Source organism: Lipophrys pholis, assembly GCF_963383615.2.
Source record: "Lipophrys pholis genome assembly, chromosome: 13".
NCBI classification, from domain to species: domain Eukaryota; kingdom Metazoa; phylum Chordata; class Actinopteri; order Blenniiformes; family Blenniidae; genus Lipophrys; species Lipophrys pholis.
Genome location: NC_137632.1, coordinates 29189924 through 29213385, shown reverse-complemented (window position 1 = coordinate 29213385; position 23462 = coordinate 29189924). Strand labels below are relative to the sequence as shown.

Here is a 23462-nt window from a genome sequence, read left to right as displayed (position 1 = left end):
AGAGACACACACACACAGTCACAATAGTTTTACACTTTGAACCCCAAATTCAAGACCACCTCACTTTTCCTGTGTTGCTGCCCTCTGGTGGACAAAGTGATATCAGAAGCTCAGATGTTTAGGTAAAGTTTCTTTTATAACTGAATAATCTCAACTAACAAACATAAACAATCATCAGTGTTCAAACCACATTAGGAAAACAAACTAATAATCACAGATTCTTAAACATGTCACCACCACCACCTCCGTCACCGCCACCACCACCACCTCCTCCACCACCACCGACGTTTCCTCGCTCTGAGCTTCATCTGTCAAATGAGCAGAAACAGTCTGACATCTTGTGGTCAAAGTCTGTCACTGCAACAACACCAGACAATAACACTAAAACACCCGAGGAAACAAAACGTGTTACAAACCCCGAGCAAGGGGGTCATTAGGATTCATGTCTTCCTCAAACTGACCTGGATGATTAGACTTTCTGCTGACTGGGCGTCTACTCTCTGTTAATGTACTAACATGTATGAATAATTATGATGGATAAATGTTGAATATGAAATATGTTAACTGTAAACATGCAGGCACCCACATTGTTTCTGCATACCACTCAGAGAATAGGTCATTACACTCGTGACCCTGAACATGACCTTTGACCCTTGCATGAAGTCTGTAGCTCCCTGAGCTCCCTGAGCTCCCTGAGCTCCCGACAGCGACTCGTTCTTCCTCTGACGTTGGTAGAAACCTTCTGCTCGTCCCGTTGATCCGCCTGGTTTGCCCGTGGCCCTGGGAGAGACTGGAACACCTCAATTCAAGGACAATGAGAGCCGAGCAAATACTTATGGAAAAGGGTGTATTCTGAACTCTGTCTGTTTAAGAGGGCTCAGCTGTGAGTAATACCCGCGCTGTCCAGCAGGTGCCGCAGCAGGCCGCACCACAGTGTGGGGGCATGAAGGGGTTAAAACCATAGCCGTGGATAGGCTGCTGGGGAGTGCTCCAGCGGCGCCGCCATATTGGATGAGTCTCCTCACTGAAACGTTTCTTTAACATTAAATTCATTGATTTCTTAACTTTCCATATCTCAATGTTTGTTAAAGAGTTTAATCCAAATTAGTTCAGCATGAAGGCTCATATGGTGGTGTGTTCAATGAAGGGGTTAACGCTGGGGGGGGGGGGGTAATGAAGGGGTTAACGCTGGGGGGGGGGGGGGGGGTAATGAAGGGGTTAACGCTGGGGGGGGGGTAATGAAGGTGTTAACTCTGGGGGGGTTAATGAAGGGGTTAACTCTGGCCGGGGGGGGGTAATGAAGGGGTTAACCTCTGGGGGGGTAATGAAGGGGTTAACTCTGGCCGGGGGGGCGGAGCCTCATGAACACACCGACAGAAGCGCAGCGCCGCGGACTCAGTCTGTTGTTGTTCGTGGTTCTTCTTTCTGTCACCGGGTCATGAGCGTCACTGGCCGGGCTGCGGGTCGTTGACAGCCGCGGGGGGACTGAGCGGAACGACCGGGAGGAACCGGGAGGAACCGGGAGGAACCGGAGCACCCGGAGGACTCCACAGTCTGAGGACAGAAACCGGAGCAACAGGCCGCGGGCGATGGAAAACACTCAGTCCCCGCGACACGCGCGTCAGCGGGGCTGAGAGGAACCGGAGAAGAACCGAAGCTCCTGATGGCTGCTTGACCAACACACACACACACACACACACACACACACACACACACACACACACACACACACACACACACACACACACACACACACCACACACACACACCACACACACACACACAAAAAACATGTGGATCCTCCTGCAGACGTGGACGTGGCGCGCCGCGCTGTGCGCGCTCCTGCTGCGCGCCGCCGGAGGTAAGCGACAAAACACCGGGCCGGAACGCGCTCACACGCACACGCGCACACACACACACACACACACACACACACACACACACACACACACAGAACCAGGAAGTAGGGAAACATGTCAAACTGTCCAGTAATAATTTCTGCAGTTTTTCACATTTTAATGAAAACATCGTTTTTGTTTTTTCATGTTCACAAAGCAACTTTTTGAAAACAATGTTCATCTCCATGGCAACGCTGCTACAACTCATACCATGGCCATAGTAACTAGTAGTTCTGCACATGCTCAGTTACTGGACAGCAGCAGCACCCTCTAGTGGCCCGACATGCTCACTACATGGCTTTCAGAATATTGGCACTGTGACGCGTGGCGGTGTAACCAGACTCACCTGAGCCAGACTCGCCTGAACCAGACTCGCCTGAACCAGACTCGCCTGAGCCAGACTCGCCTGAACCAGACTCGCCTGAACCAGACTCACCTGAGCCAGACTCACCTGAGCCAGACTCACCTGAACCAGACTCACCTGAACCAGACTCACCTGAGCCAGACTCACCTGAACCAGACTCACCGTGTCCTTTCCTCTCAGGTCTCAACTTGTGTATGAGCGGCAGCGCCACCTCCTGTGAGGAATGTCTGCTGATCCACCCCAGCTGCGCCTGGTGCTCACAAGAGGTGCCACGCCCACTTCCTGTCTGACTGTCCGTCTGTCTGCCTGTCTGTCTGAAGCTCTCTCTCTCTCTCTCTCTCTCTCTCTCTCTCTCTCTCTCTCTCTCTCTCTCTCTCTCTCTCTCCTCTCTCTCTCTCTCTCTCTCTCCTCTCTCTCTCTCTCTCTCTCTCTCTCTCTCTCTCTCTCCTGCAGGACTTTGGTCGAGGTCGGACTCTCACGTCGAGATGTGACTTCCTGTCCAACCTTCAGAGGCGGGGCTGTGCCGTACGTTTCATAGAGAACCCTGTTAGCTCCGCCTCCGTCCTGATGAACCAGCCTCTGAGCCTGAAGGGCTCCAGGTCCAGCTTCGACGTGGTCCAGATCATGCCCCAGAGGGTCCACCTGAGCCTGCGCCCGGGTGAGGACCAGGTCCTACAGTCTGAACCAGATCGTACTGTCTGGACCAGAGTCTGGACCAGATCGGTACCAAAAACCAGAGTCAACAAAACCCGAGGCCTCGTTTCCACGACAACCGTTCAAGTAGAAATGCTTTGTTTGTTAAAGAAAAGTGTCACGATTACACAGAAACAATTTATAAAAACATGTCCGTTTCCATGGAAACAGCTGGAACCGTGAAAATGATATAGTTTCCATGATGGTCCAGTAGTTTGGTGCTGTTGTTAGTTTTCACACACACACACACACACACACACACACACACACACACACACACACACACACACACACACACACACACACACACACACACACACACACACACACACACACACACACACACACACAGAGCAGAGAACAATAAGCTCTAAACATGAACTCTAGAACGTTCTAGTGGACAGACCAAGTTGGATTGTTGTTACGGTGACTGAAAATAAAAGTAGTCCAGGAGAACATGGCCTGGGAGTCATGACACCGCAGAGGAAACTTTGTTCTGGTTGTCTCTACTGAGCATGTGCAGAACTACTAGTTACTGTGGCGCAGTAGCAGTGGCTCCGCCCACTCGGGATGGCGTCTGAGCCTTTTCCAAAAGTTCCACCTTGAGAGCTCCGTTGCCGTGGAAACAGACTCCCGAAACGCTATGACAGTTTTGCGTTTTCACTTGAAATGGTTGCCGTGTGAACGAGCCTCAGAACCAGAACCGGACGGACGTTTGGTTGAAAGCAGTGTAGACAGAAGGTTGTGTCCAGATGTTGGACAGATGTTGACCGTGTCCCCTGTGTTGGAGCAGGAGACCAGACCTGGTTCAGCCTGCAGGTGCGGCAGGTGGAGGACTACCCGGTGGACCTGTACTACCTGATGGACCTGTCCCTGTCCATGAAGGACGACCTGGACACCATCAGGAACCTAGGAACCAAGCTGGCCCACGAGATGGGCAAACTGACCAGCAACTTCCGGCTGGGCTTCGGTTCCTTCGTGGACAAGAACATGTCGCCCTTCTCCTACACGGCGCCCAAGTACCAGGAGAACCCCTGCAACGGGTAGGTGGACCCTGCAGACCCGGGCTCTGAAGTTAAACATCCAGGGAGCACCAGTAATCTGATTACCTTCATCAGCGAAAGTTGGATGAGAACGTTATGTTTTCGTCTGCGCGAATTTAGTTACTGGTTGGTTTGTAGCTACTTGACCAACTTTTCACCAAAACTCTCCTGAAGGACATGAAATGTTCAGGGAAGACATGTCCTCATGGAAGACATGTCCTCAAGACATTCCTCAGGGAAGACATGTCCTCATGGAGGGACGTGTCCTCAGGGAAGACATGTCCTCATGGAGGACCGCCGTTTAGGTTTTGGGGACATTAGCCACTAACTGTGCTGAAGAATGTCCCCACACAAAGTGGATGGGGGAGATCAGGGGAGATCAGAGGAGATCAGCATCTGTTGCCATGGAGAACGCTCAGTGTTTCACACAGTGATGTAGCTCCCTGACAGGCTAGTTAGCATGGCTATCTAGCGAGGCTAACTCATTACCTGCTCACTCACTTCCTGAGGTTCTTTCGGTTTGTGGTTCTTCCTGGTGAAGTCGCTGCACCACCTGCTGGTGCGCTGTGGTACTACATGGCTTGTTTAGCTTGTTAGCTTGTTAGCTTGTTAGCTTGTTAGCTTCGGTCTCTGTTATGATTTCAGGTTTGTTTGTTTTTTGTCGGAATGTTTTCCGCTTTTATTTCTGCACGTTTCTGAATCATTTAAAGCGTCGATACTCTGGAGGAAGCGTTTTATTATTTGATGAAGCTGATGGAGGCAGCTGTTCTGGGGTGGGGGTGGGGGTGGGGGTGGGGGTGGGGGCAACGACACGCTGTGGCATACCATGTTTGCCCTGGAGGTTAGGCCCCGCCCCCTCATCGCCCTCTTCGCGCATCACTTCCCATCTAGGTTACGTCCTGGACAGTGAAGCTTAATGGGAAGTCATCACACACACACACACACACACACACACACACACACACACACACACACACACACACACACACACACACACACACACACACACACACACACACACACACACACACACACACACACACACACCACACACCACACACACACACACACACACACAGAGCAGCTTCCCTCTGTCGATGCTCTGGACAGAAGAGGAAATGATTTCATTCAAAACCGACCAAACAAACGTAAAAGTTTCACTGAAACGAGTTTCAGTGAACGAAGTGGCATCATGAGCTTCGTCCACCCAGTTTCTCTTGGTGGTCAGAAGAAGCTTCTTCGATGCTGCGGCAGCTCTCCGCTCACCTCTCCACCACAACGCTCACCTCTCCACCACAACACTCACCTCTCCACCACAACGCTCACCTCTCCACCGCCACGCTCACCTCTCCACCTCTCCGCTCACCTCTCCCACCACCACGCTCACCTCTCCACCTCTCCGCTCACCTCTCCACCACCACGCTCACCTCTCCACCTCTCCGCTCACCTCTCCACCTCTCCGCTCACCTCTCCTCCTCTCCGCTCACCTCTCCACCTCTCCGCTCACCTCTCCACCTCTCCGCTCACCTCTCCACCTCTCCGCTCACCTCTCCTCCTCTCCGCTCACCTCTCCACCTCTCCGCTCACCTCTCCACCTCTCCGCTCACCTCTCCTCCTCTCCGCTCACCTCTCCACCTCTCCGCTCACCTCTCCACCTCTCCGCTCACCTCTCCACCTCTCCGCTCACCTCTCCACCTCTCTGCTCACCTCTCCACCACCACGCTCTCCGCTCACCTCTCCACCTCTCCGCTCACCTCTCCTCCTCTCCGCTCACCTCTCCTCCTCTCCGCTCACCTCTCCACCTCTCCGCTCACCTCTCCACCTCTCCGCTCACCCTCTCCACCTCTCCGCTCACCTCTCCACCTCTCTGCTCACCTCTCCACCACCACGCTCTCCGCTCACCTCTCCACCTCTCCGCTCACCTCTCCACCTCTCCGCTCACCTCTCCACCACCACGCTCACCTCTCCACCACCACGCTCTCCGCTCACCTCTCACCTCTCCGCTCACCTCTCCACCTCTCTGCTCACCTCTCCACCACCACGCTCTCCGCTCACCTCTCCACCTCTCCGCTCACCTCTCCACCTCTCCGCTCACCTCTCCACCTCTCCGCTCACCTCTCCACCTCTCTGCTCACCTCTCCACCACCACGCTCTCCGCTCACCTCTCCACCTCTCCGCTCACCTCTCCTCCTCTCCGCTCACCTCTCCTCCTCTCCGCTCACCTCTCCACCTCTCCGCTCACCTCTCCACCTCTCCGCTCACCTCTCCACCTCTCCGCTCACCTCTCCACCTCTCTGCTCACCTCTCCACCACCACGCTCTCCGCTCACCTCTCCACCTCTCCGCTCACCTCTCCACCTCTCCGCTCACCTCTCCACCACCACGCTCACCTCTCCACCACCACGCTCACCTCTCCACCACCACGCTCTCCGCTCACCTCTCACCTCTCCACCGCCACGCTCTCCGCTCACCTCTCACCTCTCCACCGCCACGCTCTCCGCTCACCTCTCACCTCTCCACCGCCACGCTCTCCGCTCACCTCTCACCTCTCCACCGCCACGCTCTCCGCTCACCTCTCACCTCTCCACCGCCACGCTCTCCGCTCACCTCTCACCTCTCCACCGCCACTCTCGCCGCAAACACCTGAACTTACGTCCGACTTCTAATAATCTTCTTCCACGTGCTCCACAGTTCCGCCAAAATAAAGTTCATACGTTTACGTCTGTTAGCGGAGTTGCGGCGTCGCGCTCACCTCACCTCACGAAACACCTGATGTTACAACAGTTCCTACCCATTGCCAATACCCTCGCAATGCAATTATACCCCCTGGTGGATGAATTGGTGTATTACACCCCACAGAAATGCATAACAAAAAATGGCTGGTACAAATGCTAATGCTACAACGCTAGCGGTGAGGTGGTTAGCTCCCACTCCAGAACGATTAAAGTCTTTAGGTTCTTTCTGATTTGAGTGAAAATCCTTTCTACGCTTTTTGTTTCAGAAATATTTCGTGTTTACGCAATAAAACGATGTCTGTTTCCACGGAAACGGCAGAAACAGTAAAGACAATGTCGTTTTCACGAGTTGTTGGAACAGCCCGTTGGTCCCGCCGCGGTGCAGGACCAGAGGAGAAGTTGGGTTAGGGCTGTCTAGAAGTTGTGTTTTCATTGGCTCTGAGCTCCGTTGTCATGGAAACGACACCTTAAACACAACAATAGTTTAGCATGTCCACATGAAAACCTGCAGCATTCGCAGAACGCTCCGACACGACCACACTGGAAGCAGCAGACGTACGTAGAAACGGCTCGTCGCACTCGCAGCCAGGCGGTTAGAAGAATTCGACGTTAACGTGACTTCCTGTCTGTGACTTCCTGTCTGTGACTTCCTGTCTGTTGCCTGGCGCAGGTACAAACTGTTCCCCAACTGCGTCCCGACCTTCGGGTTCCGCCACATCCTGTCGCTGACGGACGAAGTCGACCGATTCAACCAGGAGGTGCAGAAGCAGATGGTGTCACGGAACAGAGACGCACCGGAGGGCGGCTTCGACGCCATCCTGCAGGCCGCCGTGTGCAAGGTGAGCTGTGCCACACCAGCAGGGGGCGTGGCCACATGGATATAGCACCCTCCTCTGACATCCAGGTTATAGAGCATCTTCCTCCTCTGACATCCAGATTATAGAGCATCTTCCTCCTCTGACATCCAGGTTATAGAGCATCTTCCTCCTCTGACATCCAGATTATAGAGCATCTTCCTCCTCTGACATCCAGATTATAGAGCATCTTCCTCCTCTGACATCCAGATTATAGAGCATCGCCCTCCTCTGACATCCAGGTTATAGAGCATCTTCCTCCTCTGACATCCAGATTATAGAGCATCTTCCTCCTCTGACATCCAGATTATAGAGCATCCTCCTCCGCTGACATCCAGATTATAGAGCATCTTCCTCCTCTGACATCCAGGTTATAGAGCATCTTCCTCCTCTGACATCCAGGTTATAGAGCATCTTCCTCATCTAACTTCCACATTATAGAGCATTTATTTATATTCTATTCTGGCCAATCACAGATCAGTTAATCTTTCAGGAATGTTTTGGGATTCTCAGATGTTGGCTGATAGAAACATTCCATCTCGTCACTTTTGTGTAGTCTGTTTGTTAATCTGGCTGGACTCTGCTTGTTAATCTGGCTGGACTCTGCTTGTTAATCTGGCTGGACTCTGTTTGTTAATCTGGCTGGACTCTGTTTGTTAATCTGGCTGGACTCTGTTTGTTAATCTGGCTGGACTCTGCTTGTTAATCTGGCTGGACTCTGCTTGTTAATCTGGCTGGACTCTGTTTGTTAATCTGGCTGGACTCTGTTTGTTAATCTGGCTGGACTCTGTTTATTAATCTGGCTGGACTCTGTTTGTTAATCTGGCTGGACTCTGTTTGTTAATCTGGCTGGACTCTGCTTGTTAATCTGGAGTATTTTCACGTCTCTCCGGCTCTGAAAGTGAAAGAAAACCAGATTAACGGCTTGAATCCAGAGCAGCGCTCCGACCAGACGGTGGTGGAAAGTTTGGGAGAAACATTAGAGCAGTAATTTTCCAGAAACGTCCTGATGAGACATGAAGTGACCTGAAGGCTCCTCCCACACACACACACACACACACACACACACACACACACACACACACACACACACACACACACACACACACACACACACACACACACACACACACACACACAGAGGACTCCTCCCCTCTGTCCAGCAGTTCAGTGTGTAGGTGTAATATATTACTTCACCAGCCTGAGTTAATCTCAGATATTTAGTTTGGATTAGTTCTCCTGTTAATAGAGCATCTTCCTCCTACACAGTGCTGGCAGCACTGCTGATGCTAATGCTAATGCTAACCCTGCAGTAAACCAGACGTGTCACTATCATTAACTCGGTAACTTTAATCTGCAGTCATTTCATCGTAAAGTTTTGGAACTGCTTCATTAGTTACTGCTGAATGAAAAGTAACTAGTTACTTTGTGGCCGTCCTGTTCCAGGATGAAATCGGGTGGAGGAAGGACGCGTACCACCTGCTGGTGTTCGCCACCGACGACGTGCCTCACCTGGCGCTGGACGGCCGGCTGGGCGGCCTCGTGCAGCCGCACGACGGCCGCTGTCACCTGGACCAGAGGAACGAGTACAGCGCCTCCACCCAGATGGTCAGTGTGGGAACTGCAGCCTTTACACTTGGCAGGTCGCCAATGAGCGAAGTCCTTAACTAGAATACGACACGGCCAACGAGACACCAGGGGGCGGCAGAGAGAAGTTAGTGAGCTGAAACAGAAACTACGAAGCTAAAATAAACTTAATTTGCTGAAATAACCAGGCGAGAAAAAAAAGCTGCTTCGCTTCAGGACAACGTACAAGAACAAGGACTTTTATTTGGATGGAGTTTGGGGCTTTTATTTTGAAAGTCAGCTAACTCCTCGCCTAGCTGACCCCTAAATATCCATTTTGAAGGTTTTTATTGTAATTTTCGATAAACAATCACATTTGTTTTGAAGGAGTTGTGGGCTTTTACTTTGAAAGCCAGGAAATGCAGGTTAACTGGTCACAGTGTGATTGACATCTTGTTGCGCACTACTGGGTGTGAATTGTGCAACGGGGTTCTCCCAATCAGCAGATGATGATGTCATCGAGGGGGGGGGGGGGGCAAGAGGAATTTAACATATATTTTCTTCTGAGTCTTCAAAGATCCACAACGTCCAGCCCCAGATATTAATGAAGTAATTGTTTCTTGAGAGGAATATTTTTTATCCTTCGGTCTGTGAGGGTTTGGAAGCATCGTCCAGCAGGACAATGAGCCAGAGCACCTCCAGAGGGTGGAGGAGTATTTAGAGGAGAAGCAGGCAGCTGGTGTTCTATCTGTAACGGAGTGGCCAGCACCGTCACCACAGCTACACCCCAGTGAGCTGCTGTGGGAGCAGCTTGACCGTATGGGACGCAGGAAGTGTCCGTCCAGCCAGTCCAACTTGTGGGAGGAGCTTCTAGAAGTGTCGGGTGACATTCCTCCAGAGTACCTCAACAAATTAACAGCTGGAAGGCCAAAGTACTGCAATCCTGGGATTACTGCAGACGGAGGATTCTTTGACCAAAGCAAAGTTTGAAGGAAAAAATATTATTTCAAATAAATATGATTATTTCTAACCTTGTCAACATCTGGACGATAGTTTCTATTTATGGTACAACTGGTGTGTAAATAGAAGTGTGACTTTTCATGGAAAACACAAAATTGTCCGGGTGACCCTGAACCTTTGAGCGGTGGTTTGGGTCGGGGGTGTCAGCCGGTGGTTTTTAGGTCTGATGAGACCAACAATTGAGTTTTGGTTTGATCTTCCTACAACATTCCTACATTCAGTCTGTACGACAGCTGGAATCCTAAAGGAGGAACAACAGCAGGATGGGAAAGTTTACAAGTTCCAACTGTTGAGCTTGAGGAGTCAAAACTCTGCCGCCGCTTGTTCAGCTGTGTTCAGGTGTGTGTTCAGGTGTGTGTTCAGCTGTGTTCAGGTGTGTGTTCAGCTGTGTTCAGCTGTGTTCAGCTGTGTGTTCAGGTGTGTGTTCAGGTGTGTGTTGAGGTGTGTGTTCAGGTGTGTGTTCAGGTGTGTGTTCAGCTGTGTGTTGAGGTGTGTGTTCAGGTGTGAGTTCAGGTGTGTGTTCAGCTGTGTGTTCAGCTGTGTGTTCAGCTGTGTGTTGAGGTGTGTGTTCAGGTGTGAGTTCAGGTGTGTGTTCAGCTGTGTGTTGAGGTGTGTTGAGGTGTGTTCAGGTGCTCTGAATGGACGTAGGGATTTCCAGTGTTGACTCAGTGAATGACTCACAGATTCTGGCCGTTAGCAGGGATGCTAGCTCCCCTAGCGTGTCTCAACACTTTCCTTTATTTCAGTTTTTACTGAAGATTTGAGGAGCTAATGAAGTTAGCATTGATGCTAGCAGAACTATATTTTTGCTCCTCACATCTCCTGAACATTTGTGGACATTTGGATCACAAACCAGCGATAACATTTGAGGTCTCATGACGGGTGAAGTACCGCGGCTCTTGAACCCTGTGGGACGCCACTGTTTGACCTTTTCCCTCCAATGTCTGTGCTAGCGTGCTAACGTGCTAACGTCTGTCTCTCCTCAGGACTATCCGTCTCTGGCTCTTCTCGGGGAGAAGCTGGCAGAAAACAACATCTTCCTCATCTTTGCCGTCACCAAGCGGCTCTACGTTATTTATAAGGTACCTTTTGTTGTGTTCTGTCCTCGTGACGTTCTTCACCCTGGATTCTAACCAGCTGACGCTTCTGTCCGAAGAACTTCACTGCGCTGATTCCTGGAACCACGGTGGAGATCCTGGACCAGGACTCCAAGAACGTCATCCAGCTCATCATCAACGCCTACAATGTGAGAACCAATCAGCTCGCGCTTCCTCAACTCCGCCCACTTTCAGTTGGTAGCTGGTTAGACTTCGGAAAGGAGCTCCTCAGTTCCAGTTCCTGAAGAACCGCCCTGCTATGTGGCTAACTGTTAGCTGCAGTATTAGCATTACCTGAGGCTGTTGTCCCCTGTGAAGAGACGCCTGGCTCCTCTTTCATGAGGACACTTCAATGTAAAACGTGTCCCTTCGGAAATAGCATTAGCATTAGCGTGCTCATGGAGCGGTTAGCTTCCGTTTCTAGACTGAGGATCAATGTTCTCTGTTCACTGAGCGTACTCTTAGCATTAGCCTGTGATTAGCATTAGAATGCTGATATGGCGGGTCACTTCCCTCATTACGAGCTGTGTGTGTGTGTGTGTGTGTGTGTGTGTGTGTGTGTGTGTGTGTGTGTGTGTGTGTGTGTGTGTGTGTGTGTGTGTGTGTGTGTGTGTGTGTGTGTGTGTGTGTGTGTGGGGGCGGCTTCTTGAATGGAGCTTTGACTCACAGCTTCATTAACATTCCAGCTGCCTGTTAGTGCGTCAGCAAGCTAGAGGGGCAAAAAGGAGCTTCAGGAGGGCAACATGAAGCTTCAGTGGGGAAACATGAAGCTTCAGTGGGGAAACATGAAGCTTCAGGGGGGAAACATGGAGCTTCAGGGGGGAAACAAGGAGCTTCAGGGGGGAAACATGGAGCTTCAGGGGGGAAACATGGAGCTTCAGGGGGGAAACAAGGAGCTTCAGGGGGGAAACATGGAGCTTCAGGGGGGAAACATGAAGCTTCAGGGGGGAAACATGAAGCTTCAGTGGGGAAACATGAAGCTTCAGGGAGGGAAACATGAAGCTTCAGGGGGGCAACATGAAGCTTCAGGGAGGAAACATGAAGCTTCAGGAGGGAAACATGGAGCTTCAGGGGGGAAACATGAAGCTTCAGGGAGGAAACATGAAGCTTCAGGGGGGAAACATGAAGCTTCAGGAGGGAAACATGGAGCTTCAGGGGGGAAACATGGAGCTTCAGGAGGGAAACATGAAGCTTCAGGAGGGAAACATGAAGCTTCAGGGGGGAAACATGAAGCTTCAGGGGGGAAACATGAAGCTTCAGGGGGAAACATGGAGCTTCAGGAGGGAAACATGGAGCTTCAGGGGGGAAACATGAAGCTTCAGGGGGGAAACATGGAGCTTCAGGGGGGAAACATGAAGCTTCAGGGGGGAAACATGGAGCTTCAGGGGGGAAACATGAAGCTTCAGGGGGGAAACATGGAGCTTCAGGGGGGAAACATGGAGCTTCAGGGGGGAAACATGAAGCTTCAGGGGGGAAACAAGGAGCTTCAGGGGGGAAACATGAAGCTTCAGGGGGGAAACAAGGAGCTTCAGGGGGGAAACATGGAGCTTCAGGGGGGAAACATGAAGCTTCAGGGGGGAAACATGGAGCTTCAGGGGGGAAACATGAAGCTTCAGGGAGGAAACATGAAGCTTCAGGGGGGAAACATGAAGCTTCAGGAGGGAAACATGGAGCTTCAGGGGGGAAACATGGAGCTTCAGGAGGGAAACATGAAGCTTCAGGAGGGAAACATGAAGCTTCAGGGGGGAAACATGAAGCTTCAGGGGGGAAACATGAAGCTTCAGGGGGAAACATGGAGCTTCAGGGGGGAAACATGGAGCTTCAGGGGGGAAACATGAAGCTTCAGGGGGGAAACATGGAGCTTCAGGGGGGAAACATGAAGCTTCAGGGGGGAAACATGGAGCTTCAGGGGGGAAACATGAAGCTTCAGGGGGGAAACATGGAGCTTCAGGGGGGAAACATGAAGCTTCAGGGGGGAAACGAGGAGCTTCAGGGGGGAAACATGGAGCTTCAGGGGGGAAACATGAAGCTTCAGGGGGGAAACATGAAGCTTCAGGGGGGAAACATGGAGCTTCAGGGGGGAAACATGAAGCTTCAGGGGGGAAACATGAAGCTTCAGGGGGGAAACATGAAGCTTCAGGGGGGAAACATGAAGCTGCAGGGGGGAAACATGAAGCTTCAGGGGGGAAACATGAAGCTTCAGGGGGGAAACATGAAGCTTCAGGGGGGAAACATGGAGCTTCAGGGGGGAAACATGAAGCTTCAGGGGGGAAACATGAAGCTGCAGGGGGGAAACATGGAGCTTCAGGGGGGAAACATGAAGCTTCAGGGGGGAAACATGGAGCTTCAGGGGCCACATAAGAGTTTTAATCTCACAGTAAAATAATTTTAACATGTCAGAACCTGTGAGACCAGACTGAGGGCAGAGAACACATCTCGTGTGTGTGTGTGTGTGTGTGTGTGTGTGTGTGTGTGTGTGTGTGTGTGTGTGTGTGTGTGTGTGTGTGTGTGTGTGTGTGTGTGTGTGTGTGTGTGTGTGTGTGTGTGTGTGTGTGTGTGTGTGTGTGTGTGTGTGTGTGCGCGCTCAGTTCTTCCCACCCTGACATCAGATGTGGAGAAAGTTACTAGTGCTCTATAATCTGATGTTGGAGGAGGAAGATGCTCTATAATCTGATGTTGGAGGAGGAAGATGCTCTATAATCTGATGTTGGAGGAGGAAGATGCTCTAAAATGTCTGTCTGTGCTGCCTCCTACAGAACATCCGCTCTAAGGTGGAGTTGACGGTGGTAGATCACCCAGAGGACCTCAGTCTGTCCTTTAGCGCCACCTGTCAGGACGGGAAGCCGCTGCCAGGACTCAGGAAGTGTGTTGACCTGAAGATCGGCGACACGGTGAGTCTGCCGCTCTGCTCTACGGCTAACGTCTCCTTAGACCACACCCCCACCACAGGCCACACCCCACCACAGGCCACACCCCCCACCACAGGCCACACCCCACCACAGGCCACACCCCCACCACAGGCCACACTCCACCACAGGCCACACCCCCACCACAGGCCACACCCCCCACCACAGGACACACCCCTCATCACAGGCCACACTCCACCACAGGCCACACCCCCCACCACAGGCCACACTCCACCACAGGCCACACCCCCCACCACAGGCCACACTCCACCACAGGCCACACCCCCCACCACAGGCCACACTCCACCACAGGCCACACCACCCACCACAGGACACACCCCACCACAGGCCACACACCCCTCATCACAGGCCACACCCCCACCACAGGCCACACTCCACCACAGGCCACACCCCCACCACAGGCCACACCCCCCACCACAGGACACACCCCTCATCACAGGCCACACTCCACCACAGGCCACACCCCCCACCACAGGCCACACTCCACCACAGGCCACACCCCCCACCACAGGCCACACTCCACCACAGGCCACACCCCCCACCACAGGCCACACTCCACCACAGGCCACACCACCCACCACAGGACACACCCCACCACAGGCCACACACCCCTCATCACAGGCCACACCCCCACCACAGGCCACCCCCACCACAGGCCACACCACCCACCACAGGACACACTCCACCACAGGCCACACCCCCCACCACAGGCCACACTCCACCACAGGCCACACCACCCACCACAGGCCACACCCCACCACAGGCCACACACCCCTCACCACAGGCCACACCCCTCACCACAGGCCACACCCCTCACCACAGGCCACACCCCTCGCCACAGGCCACACTCCACCACAGGCCACACCACCCACCACAGGCCACACACCCCTCACCACAGGCCACACCCCCCACCACAGGCCACACTCCACCACAGGCCACACCACCCACCACAGGCCACACCCCACCACAGGCCACACACCCCTCACCACAGGCCACACCCCTCACCACAGGCCACACCCCTCGCCACAGGCCACACTCCACCACAGGCCACACCCCACCACAGGCCACACACCCCTCACCACAGGCCACACCCCCCACCACAGGCCACACTCCACCACAGGCCACACCACCCACCACAGGCCACACCCCACCACAGGCCACACACCCCTCACCACAGGCCACACCCCTCACCACAGGCCACACCCCTCACCACAGGCCACACCCCTCGCCACAGGCCACACCCCTCGCCACAGGCCACACCCTTCGCAGTGTTTGATGATACAGCGACAGGATGTGAAGCGGCGTTTTAACTTTTTAACTGCAGTTTATTTTTTGCCTCAAATGAACTTTGAGTTGATGAAAGAGGAAGTTTGTGTCTGAGCCGCCATGTTGTTCTGGTTTTACTCTGTCCTGCTGATTATGTCCAATCACGTCACTGAGCCGGCCCACATGCTACATGCTAAAGAGTTTTGAGGCTTGCTCACTCGCACCCCCTAGTGTCAGATGTTTGTCCTTCTGCAGTATGAATAGGCCTTGACTGCAGCTGTAACTATGTAACTGTAACTGTAACTGAAATATTTCCAAACACAAAGTGAGAGAATTTCTTGATGTTTCTGCTGAACAACAATCTGATTCACCGAGACCCTGAGAACTGCTTTATATTCTCCTCACACACACACACACACACACACACACACACACACACACACACACACACACACACACACACACACACACACACACTCTTTTCTTCTGGGTGAAAGAAGCTTCCAGCTTCACACCAGGACGCCACCATGCCGCAGCAGAGCAGTAACTGCTTACTTGTTTGGATTAGTTACTCAGTTACTGCGGTGTGGGGGGATACTTCCTGTTTTCATCAGTAGAAGCAGCTTCTGTCTCTGAGCATGAGCATCATATTTATTTTATATTTGAACTGAATTCGGCTGTAAAAAAGTATTTTCGAGGAGTAAAAGTATTGAGGAGTAACTTCCTCTCCGTCTTTCTTTCTTTCTTTCTTTCCGCCTCTTTTTCTTTTCGTTTGTGTTTAATTGAATTTCAGGCGTCATCAGAATCCAATCATTTCCGCGTGACGACGGCTTCACTTTGCTTCTTTGTCCTTTTCGGCTCGTTTCCGTTTCTCTTCAACAAAAAAAACCACAAACTTCATTTTTGCGGTAGAATTCACTGAACGGCGACGCGCCACACGCTGGAAGCTAACGCTAGCCGCTCACAAACATGCTCACCTTACGTGAACATTTTTGTACGAAGTGACGACATGAAGTCAAGATTCACAACAAGTTACAATACTAGTTAGCGTGTCTGCGCTAGCATATCGTTAAATATCGCTAACTGAATAATTGTGGTACTTTTAGGCAGCGTCCGTACTGGAGGTCACCAGCATGTCTGTTTACAGCATGCTAAAGTAGTTAGCATCCTGAAACTTACAAGTTGTCTTGAAAACACAAGTAGCAGAAGTTTTAACGTAATCTACGTTTTTATTTGTTCCACAGTAATAAAATAAAGTTTTAATATTCCTCAGCAAACACGCTAACTAGAAGTTAGCATGGTGTACAAGCTTAGCTTCAAATCATGGAGGGTTAGCTTAGGTTCAGCTGTGTTCTTGTTTTTTTTTTAGCTATTAGGCTAATTAGCTTGGTAGTTCAGTTAGCTTCTCTGCGCTAGCTCACAGCTCTCCAGTTGTCATACTTTCAGTCATCCTCTGTTTGTTGTGTTTTTACCCGTTTCCATGGACGCGGAGCATTTCTCTTCCCCAATTGGCTTGTTAGCATGTATGCTAACAACATGCTAACCTGTATGAGAGTCTTGTAGCGTTAGCATCACACCTGAAAGTTATTTAGTAAAAGAGTCTCTGACTGACTGAACTCTTTATCAAATCAGCGGTCTGAGTCGCTAAAGGTCAACATGCTACCATGCTAGGCTCCTCCTCCTCCAGTACCAATCACCCCCCCCCCCCTCCTCCCCCGCCCCCGGATCTGAGCAGCCACGTGATTGGCCGGCTCCCCGGCACTCACATGTCCCGCTAATTTAATTGTTGGAGGGGGTTTCTGATCGGTGTGACCGAGCGGCCACTTCCTGTTTCCACTCGTCTTCCAGTCGTCTTCCAGTCGTCTTCGTCCGTCCATTCATGCTTTTCTTCACCCTCCGAGAACGGAGGGAAGAAAAAACACAAAACATCTCTTCACTTCAACTTCGTCATTTCCAGCAGAAAACTTGACGTCTCAGTTTGTTCCACGTCTTCTCTTGTGACTCTCAGTGGTCTTTCATTGCCAGAGGTTTTGTTTCGTGACTGAAGAGGGTGAATCTCCTCTTCTGGAGGAATGTCAGTGGAACTGGAGACGCTGAGACGTCTGAGACGTCTGAGACGTCTGAGACGCTGAGACGTCTGAGACGCTGAGACGTCTGAGGCTCGTTCTCACGCACTCATTGCTTTTGCATTTTGGTTTTCTGCAGTCGAACTTCTAAAACTTCTGAAGCTGCGACACCTTTTATTTTTTTTATTCGTTTTTTGGTGTTTTTTTCACTGAAGTCTGCGTCCGTCATGTTGACGCTCCACACACCGTTGACTTTTGTCTCCCACCTCCGTTGCCATGGAAACAGACTCAAAACACTACGAATGTTTTGCGTCTTGACTTGAAACAAGCAATCAGCCTGGGAGGGTTTTGAACCGTCGGCCAGCGACGGCGTCTCCGATCTTGAGACGTCCTTGACAAGTTGTTTCTCTGCAGGTGTCGTTCAACGTGAGCGTGGAGGCGAGGAGCTGCCCGCCGCGCGGCGCCGACCACACCTTCACCATCAAGCCGGTGGGCTTCAAGGACCGCCTGGAGGTGGCGCTGGACTACCAGTGCGACTGCGGCTGCAGCCAGACGGCGCACGCCAACAGCAGCATCTGCAGCGCCGTCGGTATGTCAAGCTAACGTTTCTCACGGCTACACGTCGCAACGACGAGACGCAAATGCAAAAAGTTTCAACAAGGCAACAGTCGCAGAAACGGCAACGCAGAAGTTTTGAGGCTAGTCAGCATTTTGTTAAATATATCTAACTTTTAGCTAGTGTCCATACTGGAGGTTATTAGCATGTCTGCTAACAGCGTGCTAAGCTATCTTCAAGTCTTTTCCAGTTAGCATATTTCCAACAATCCTGAACGTTGACATTTTTTGGAAAAGTTGCTCAAGTTTGACACATTTTTGGATTCCTTTGCACAGAAGCTAGCAAACGTAGCAGCTAAAAGTTAGCATGTTGGTACCATCTTAGCATCGGTTAGCTTGAAGTCATAGCGATTTATACGCAGTGCGGGCTCATTGGTTCACGCTCAAGTTTAGCTTGTTTTTTCTTAGCCGATAAGCTAACAAGCTTGGTAGTTCAGTTAGCATATCTGCGCTAGCGTGTTTTCAGGCTGGTCACTTATTGGACTTTTCCGCGGCGTCTGATTGGCCGATCGGCTTGACTCACGCTACATTTATAACGAGAGTGTAAAGAAAAGTTCTGATTAAAAAAAGGAAGAACGCTGCAGCAAAATTAAAGGTTAAAACATGAACAAACAAATTAACCCAAAAATAGAGAAACAAACAGTCTGACACAACAACAGAGGGGGCAGTCTGGGGCAGTTTGTCTGCAGGGGCAGTTGTCACTCAGTGACCGATGAAGAGCTGCTGATGATGTTGTTGACACTCCGGCGCTTCATCGACAGGAACATCAGCTCCAAACACAAACAGCCAATATTCCCTTTAAAAAAAAAAACTCTTCCCTGCTCTCCTGCCCCGCCCCCTGCTCTCCTGCCCCGCCCCCTGCTCTCCTGCCCCGCCCCCTCCACAGGTATGTACCACTGCGGGACGTGCCGCTGCGAGCCGGGCTACCTGGGCGCCCGCTGCGAGTGTCAGGAGGGCGACAGCGGCAGCTCGTACCTGAGCGCCTGCCGCGAGGCGGAGGGCAAACAGGTGTGCAGTGGGCGGGGCGAGTGCAGCTGCAACCAGTGCCTCTGCTACGAGTCCGAGTTTGGGAAGATCTACGGAGAATTCTGCCAGTGCGACGACTTCTCCTGCGCCCGCCACAAGGGGGTCCTCTGCTCAGGTAGGGGCCGCCTCATTTCCCGTCTCTGTGATGCCACGCCTACTTCATATGACACCATGAATCACTTCCTGTCTCTGTGACATCACTTCCACCTGTCAGCCCAAAGAGACGGACGCACCTTCAGTATCAATTCAAACTAAATTACTGAAACTAAACTAAACGTCCACCACTTAGATAAGTTGTAGAGTGTGTGTGTGTGTGTGTGTGTGTGTGTGTTCGCGGGGGGGGGGGGGGGTCCAGGTTGGCTCTGTTTGGGTTCAGCTGCTCCAAACTGGCTCGGGTCCCCGTGAGACCACAGAGGGGCTTTGTACTGGTGTGTGTGTGTGTGTGTGTGTGTGTGTGTGTGTGTGTGTGTGTGTGTGTGTGTGTGTGTCGGTGGCAGCAGCACAATGAGTTTCTGTTTCCTCCAGAAAGAAGTTTGTTCAATCAGAAAAGATTCAAGTTCAAAACAATAATCAAATAATGTTTCCTTCCTTCCTTCCTTCCTTCCTTCGTCTGTTTCATCGAGGACCACAGGTTCATTTCAGGTCCATGTTTCCCCCTGCAGGCTGTCTGAGGAAGTACACACACACACACACACACACACACACACACACACACACACACACACACACACACACACACACACACACACACACACACACACACACACACACACACACACACACACACACACACACACACACACACACACAGCTTGTCTCAGCCTGCACGGTTTAATGAGGCACATATTTCAGCATTTTCGTGTGTGTGTGTGTGTGTGTGGTGTGTGTGTGTGTGTGTGTGTGTGTGTGTGTGTGTGTGTGTGTGTGTGTGTGTGTGTGTTAAACTAACAAATCAGTGAGCATGTCTTTGTGTTGTCATGGCAACCAGTAGCTAAAGCTAACCATCGGCCAACCTGGTTGTTCTTAGCATGACTCAGCAGAAGGTCCCTGAGCAGTGATGCTAATGCTATTGCTAAAGGGTCATGCGATTCCGGAGCAAACATCTGGAGAAGAAGTGAAACCACCGCCGAGAAAAGAGGAAACGCTACGTGGAAAACGTCTTAGCTCGGACCGCACTTCCTCTCAAGCTACGTTAAAAGACGCTACACCGCATGACGCGCTGCTGACGTGCTTTCGTTAGCGTGGTTAGCCAGCTGCTCTCTGTTCTTCATGGATGTATTTTGCTGCTGCTAACGGGACGATCTGTGTTGCGAGCAACTCGGACGTATTTAGCCGATTTGTCTGCGCAGGCATGTCGGCTATGCAGGACAGGAAGTCCCACAGGAAGTCCCACAGGAAGTCCCACAGGAAGTCCCACAGGAAGTGGAGCGTTTAGGGAGTCAGATGAACACGCCAACATTCTACATAGTGACAGACGCTTTGCTGCGCGTCGCTCAGTGAGCCGCAGCGCGCCGCCGCGCGCCGCCGCGTCACCCACTGTCTGCATTCCTGAGTGAGGTCACGACCTCCAGCCGCCGGTTCGTTCCTCCCTCAGATAAAGAATGTGATAAAACGTGAGGTTGACGGTCGGCTCTGCCTTCTGGACACGTTAACCCTTAAGAGCAACGCTAGCGTCTGTCTTTCTACGTTTATTGACCGCTAACGCACGTTAGCATCACAGCTGCTAACCTTCTGTTTCTCTGTAACTGACCAGTTACTTCTCTGGATGTACTAAAGTTACTTTACCAGTTAGGATCAAAAGTTACTTGGTGAAGTTACTCTCGTGTTGCTTTGTAATCGTTCAGTTACTTGTCTAGAATGTAATCTTATTACTTTTTGATGGAAAAGATGATCTGCAACTGCTGGGATCTTGAAGCTCCGCCCCTCAGTCCTTCATTCTGCCCCACCCTGGGGCATTCCAGGGCAGATAACCAGCTGGACGACACAGGACTCTCATCGGACTGGGGACATGGAGATAGTAGTTGTCATGGTAACGGCCTGTGCAGTCACATGACGTGTGTCTCTTATCTGATTGGCTCTCTGCTGCCCCCAGGTCACGGGGAGTGTCACTGCGGGGAGTGTAAGTGTCACGCCGGCTACGTGGGAGACAACTGCAACTGTTCCACCGACACGTCGTCCTGCCTGTCGGACGCCGGCCAGACGTGCAGTGGGCGGGGCCACTGCGTGTGCGGCCGCTGCCAGTGCACCCAGCCGGGGGCGTTCGGGGAAACCTGCCAGAAGTGCCCCACCTGCCCCGACGCCTGCGGCACCAAGAGGTAACCGGGGGTACTGGCAGTGTTTGTTGAGTTGTGTTCAGGGTCTTGGTTGTACCCTCTGACCTCTGGCCCCTCCTCCTCACTCAGAGAGTGTATCGAGTGTCGACTCTTCAACTCCGGACGACTCGCCGACAACTCGACGTGTCAGCGTCTGTGTAAAGACCAGATCATCACTGTGGAGACACTCGGTGTGTGTGTGTGTCTGTCTGTCTGTCTGTCTGTCTCTCTGTCTGTCTGTCTGTCTGTCTGTCTCTAACTCTGTCTCTGTCCCTCAGACACTGACGACCCCGGCGCCGTGCTCTGTCTCTTTAAGACCGACACCGACTGTGTGATGAAGTTCACGTATTCTGAGCACGCCAGCGGACGCTCTGTCCTCACTGCTCTGAAGGAACCCGGTCAGAGAGCAACACACTGACTCATGTACTCTATTATAGCCTCATGTAACTAGTTACTGCAGGTATGAAGGAACTAGTTACTGCAGGTATGAAGGAAGTAGTTACCTCATGAAGATCCTGTAGTGATTAGCTGAGCTGTAGCACTGTGTGGGAGGAAGATGCTCTATCGTCTAATAATATAGGATGAAGATGCTCTATAATCTGATGTTAATAATGAAATTTCCAAAGCTAACAGTTAGCATAATGCTATTGATTCAGCTAACAGTTAGCTCTACAGAACATAAGAGCAGCCTGTGGTTACAAATGTCCCTCCAGAGTGCGGCGGTGGTCCTGACGCCCTCACGGTGCTGCTCGCCGTGGTTGGTAGCATCCTGCTGGTGGGCGTCGTCCTGCTCGCCACCTGGAAGCTCGTCATCACCGTCCACGACCGGCGAGAGTTCGCACAATTTCAGAGCGCTCGCTCACGAGCACGATACGAGATGGTGAGCTAATGCTAACGCTAACACACTGGGAACATTACCAGCTGGGAACTGGGAATATTACCATTTAACAATGATGAGTGTTTATGAATCGGTTTATTAATCTCACATAATCCACCCATTTAGTTTTTTATCATTTCATGGCTGTTAGCGGTTAGCTGTTAGCAGTTAGCTTCATGTCGAGGCCTTTTAACGTTTAAAAAGTCGCACCATGTTTGTGCAAAATATCCGTTGACTTTAACAGAATTAGCCCGGCGAGCCGTTTTGTTCCTGCGCTGCCGGAGCAGAATGATGATGTCACAACTCCTCCGTGTTCCCGCAGGCGTCCAACCCGCTGTACAAGCAGCCCGTGTCCACGCACTTCGTAGAGACGGACTTCAGCCTCCTGGGGAAGTCGTACAACGGCGGCGTGCACTGATGGCGGGTGGGCGGGGCTCGGCGGGACCGGTCCAATCAGCTGACGGGGGACGGGGCTCGAGCTGAAGCCCCGCCCCTGGTGAGGGGGCGAGAGGACGAGGGACACCTCGGAGACGTCCCATGACCTCTTCTTCTTCTTCTTCTTCTTCTTCTTCTTCTTCTTCTTTGGTGGAGGATTCATTAGCATTAGCATTAGCATCGAGTGGACAGTCAAAGACTGAATTACCCAGAATTCCCTCTGGTCCTAACAGGTACTAAACTACGGGCGTCTTAACTTTTTTGCACAGAGAATTTTGTAGAGATTTACATTTTGTGTGTGTGTGTGTGTGTGTGTGTGTGTGTGTGTGTGTGTGTGTGTGTGTGTGTGTGTGTGTGTGTGTGTGTGTGTGTGTGTGTGTGTGTGTGTGTGTGTGTGTGTGTGTGTGTGTGTGTGTGTGTGTGTGTGTGTGTGTGTGTGTGTGTGTGTGTGTGTGAGAGATACAGAAACATTGTGGACTGAAATGAGATTGTTGTGCAGTTTGAATTAAACTGAATGAAACTCAGCAAGAATCAGGATCTTCAGCCGCAACGTGCACGAGTACAGGTGGCGTGCTCGTGCACGAGGGGCGTGCACGGCATCTGCAGCTGGATCCACGTTCATGTACCTGTTCACACGCAGCAACACAATAAAAGTGCTTCTGTCTAAAG

General features: G+C 51.7%; 1 protein-coding gene across 4 annotated transcripts; it reads left to right on the top strand.

Annotated features, from left to right (window-relative positions):
- The first annotated feature begins 1368 nt into the window (after window positions 1-1368).
- itgb5 (integrin, beta 5) lies at window positions 1369-23462 on the top strand. Of its 4 annotated transcripts, none has more exons than XR_013935904.1 (17): window positions 1663-1861; window positions 2443-2528; window positions 2716-2920; window positions 3749-3998; window positions 7403-7571; window positions 9033-9194; window positions 11159-11254; window positions 11329-11418; window positions 14026-14160; window positions 17943-18117; window positions 19030-19284; window positions 21262-21484; window positions 21572-21672; window positions 21760-21879; window positions 22195-22361; window positions 22681-23123; window positions 23251-23458. XR_013935904.1 is itself a non-coding variant. In XM_080478414.1 (16 exons), exons 1-16 carry the CDS (start codon window positions 1792-1794, stop codon window positions 22774-22776), a joined length of 2400 nt encoding a protein of 799 aa, XP_080334540.1. In that variant the 5' UTR covers window positions 1369-1791; the 3' UTR covers window positions 22777-23462. The 4 variants fall into 4 exon arrangements, 1 of the variants encoding a protein (XP_080334540.1); XR_013935905.1 differs by having other exon boundaries at window positions 22681-23131; XR_013935906.1 differs by having other exon boundaries at window positions 22681-23143.